General features: G+C 52.5%; 1 protein-coding gene across 3 annotated transcripts in view; it reads left to right on the top strand.

Annotated features, from left to right (window-relative positions):
- The first annotated feature begins 1889 nt into the window (after positions 1-1889).
- The window catches only part of PPTG_23134 (TKL protein kinase), a 2836-nt gene continuing 1911 nt past the window's right edge, over positions 1890-2814 (top strand). The window contains exons 1-2 of one of the 3 annotated variants that reach the window (XM_008908613.1): positions 2015-2369; positions 2394-2814. In XM_008908613.1, coding sequence (XP_008906861.1) covers positions 2303-2369; positions 2394-2814 — 488 coding nt within the window. In that variant the 5' untranslated portion in view covers positions 2015-2302. The other 2 variants (XM_008908614.1, XM_008908615.1) reach the window with 2 other exon arrangements.

Below are 2814 nucleotides of genomic sequence, written 5' to 3'. Positions count from 1 at the left end.
CGTACTGTCGTGTTCGCCACCGCAGTATTCGCTGGGGGTGACGGTGGTAAGTCGCTAGACTTTGTTGACGCCGTGGTATCCACAGTAGCACTCCGAAAACTGTTGCCACCTACCAAAGGTGGCGACGGAGGCGGTGGAACCTCGTCACTGCTGCTGCTACTGCTGCTTCGACTGCTGCTCGTCCGTGTATTGATGGCGATGCGTCGGGCACTGCCATCGACGATAGATCCGTCGTCCGAGTTCCAGTCTGGAGGCTGGTAGTTTGTTGGAATATCGGACGGAGGACTCCACGAATTTCGGCTCTCGACTGCCGGACGAGACCGCTGCGAAGACGGTGGAGTCGTTCCGTACGCCACAATGGAGATCGTCTCTTCATCGACCGAGTTGTTATGAGGCAGCAACGCACTGTCCATCTTGAAACCTGATCTGGTGTTGTGCTTGGCGAGGAAGTTAATGAATGAGCTCGTGGTGAGTGATATCCATCGCTTTTCATTGGATACTCCGCCAGTATCCGGCGTGCAGAACGCGCTTCAATCTGGTCCTTCGTATGCACGTTCCTTCTTGTCACAAGTCCCGCGTTGCAGATACTTTTGAGTCAGCACCATTCGTCAATGTACACTTCCAGCATCTTAGAAGTGTTTGTAGTGAGATATCAGGACAGGAACGAAGTCTGACCAGGCGTATCGCAAAACGTAGGTTAACTTTTTACCACCAGCGAAATGACATCTCGACAGTTGACACCAGCACCGCAATAAGCAACTAGACCTTGGGAAATGTGGGAGGTGGAGAAGAAGTTTTGCCTAACGTGAGAGACTTAGAATTGTGTTTGAACACGTGTCGGCACGACGCACAGCTCGGTATTTTCGACTACAGAAGATGTACGACAACGCGTTATCGCTCGGCCTTCAAGGAGATCGTTGAGCGGCGGTCAGCGTACAGACGGCGGGACTGTTGACTGCAAAGACAGCAACGAGCTGCCAACGACTCGACTCGATCGCGATGAGTCGTTGAGGCGGTTCCCCACCGAGAGAGCATTCATCTTCCGTGCGCAGACGTGTGCGAATGTTGTTTCTCCAGCACCGCCAGCTTCGTCGCGTAGATAAGGTCGGTTCCAGAGCTTGTACCTTAATTAAAACGGCCCTAGAATATTTGGAAAGTCGCCATTTACGAACAGCACAAAGTGTGAAAATGTGCCAAGCGATATGAAGTTTTCTATTCGATTACAATTGGATCTGAACGACACTGTAGCTTGCAGCAACTCGTGCGTAGGCTTCAGTTGAGATAAATCTCAAGTCATCTCAATACAGCGTTAGAAGCTCTCTGCTCGTTGCAAGAGCGAGGATACCTCCGTCTTTCCCGCTCGAGTTTTCCACGCCTTATACACCGACTACCAGTACGCGGCTCGGCACGATGTGAACTTGCTTTTCATGAATTGTATCCTGGCAACCTGCGAAGTTCACCAGTATCTTCCAGCGGGTTGTGTGAAGCTCGTCCTTCCAGCTTCTACCTCGTCGTCTCCATAATGACCGCGATCCATTACCAGTAATGACCAGAATCAATCAACTTTAGCGAATGGATTCGCTCTCAAGACCTCTATCCTGGAGCCCACTGTAGTCTCAGAGCGCCACTCTTTCAGAGAGCCCGCAATCTCGAGCAATCTGCCACAAACACCAACACGAGCCACACCCTCGTAGGCAAAGACTAAAGATAAGAGCTTTTCAATCTTCTCGAAGCCGGGCTTCACGATGTAATCCCCGACGTAATTTGTGACACAACGCTTTCTTCGTGGCTGGAAACCGATAAAGACGGCAACGGAGCCCGCTATCTCCACAAATTGCCTAGTCGTCGACACGAAAAAATCGGCAATCCGCCACATATGAGATATCACAGGCTATCTTCCAAACAACACTTCATTTGTATGTACACAAACTTCACCTAAAACCGCCAGAGTATGCCGAACGAGAGGTTCCGTAAATTGGAACCATTTTTCTGGAACTTTGCAATGCCGCGATTTCTCGAGTCCGTATGTAATGTGGCCAATCCTGCTTCCGGAATCCTTACGGTGCACATGTCGCTTTGGTCAAGTCTCCAACGAGCCAATCGTCCGTCGGTCGAGTCGGTCTCTGCTCAATCGATTGCTAGTTGTTCGGTCAAGACACTTGGGCTTTGGGTCGTTGGCGGCCGGAAGCCACCGACCGAGCGATCAAAAACACAGCAACCCACCGGACGCACGTTCCGGACTCGGAATAAGAAGCACCGGTAGTCATTCGAGGATACCACGCACTATCGCAATCTTCCAGCGATGCGCAGATGGCTGGAAGGCGTCATCGCCGAAGCACCTGCGGAGTTGCAGCAGGCAATCTCGACAGGTTCCGACACAGGTTCCGACACAGGTTCCGACACAGGTTCCGACACAGGTTCTTCCGATACTCATTCGCACAGTACCGGCAGTGCGGCCGACACTTCCGACACGTCGGATGACAAGACGTTGGAGCTGTGGCTGAGCATCAGCATCCCACTGGTGCTTCTACTGGCCTTTATCGTTGTCATGTTCTTCTGTTGCAAGCGGCAGAAGCGGAGGCAAGTGGACGTGGACCTAGAGGCTGGGTCTCCGACCTTGCCGATCTACCACTTAGGCCGTCGGAGAGGCGCTCCGAACAACCGGATGGTGTTGACGGACGAAGACGAAGAAGCGCTTTCTTCCTGGCGGATTGACGCCGAGAACATCGCTCCCATTCGACCGCTAGGAGCAGGAGCGTACGGCACAGTCTGGCTCGCGACGTACTTAGGCGAGACGGTCGTAGTGAAGAAACT

This window comes from Phytophthora parasitica (assembly GCF_000247585.1).
Source record: "Phytophthora parasitica INRA-310 unplaced genomic scaffold supercont2.30, whole genome shotgun sequence".
NCBI lineage: Eukaryota > Oomycota > Peronosporomycetes > Peronosporales > Peronosporaceae > Phytophthora > Phytophthora nicotianae.
Note: the sequence above shows the minus strand (reverse complement) of the source record. Positions and strands in the feature narration are given on the sequence as shown.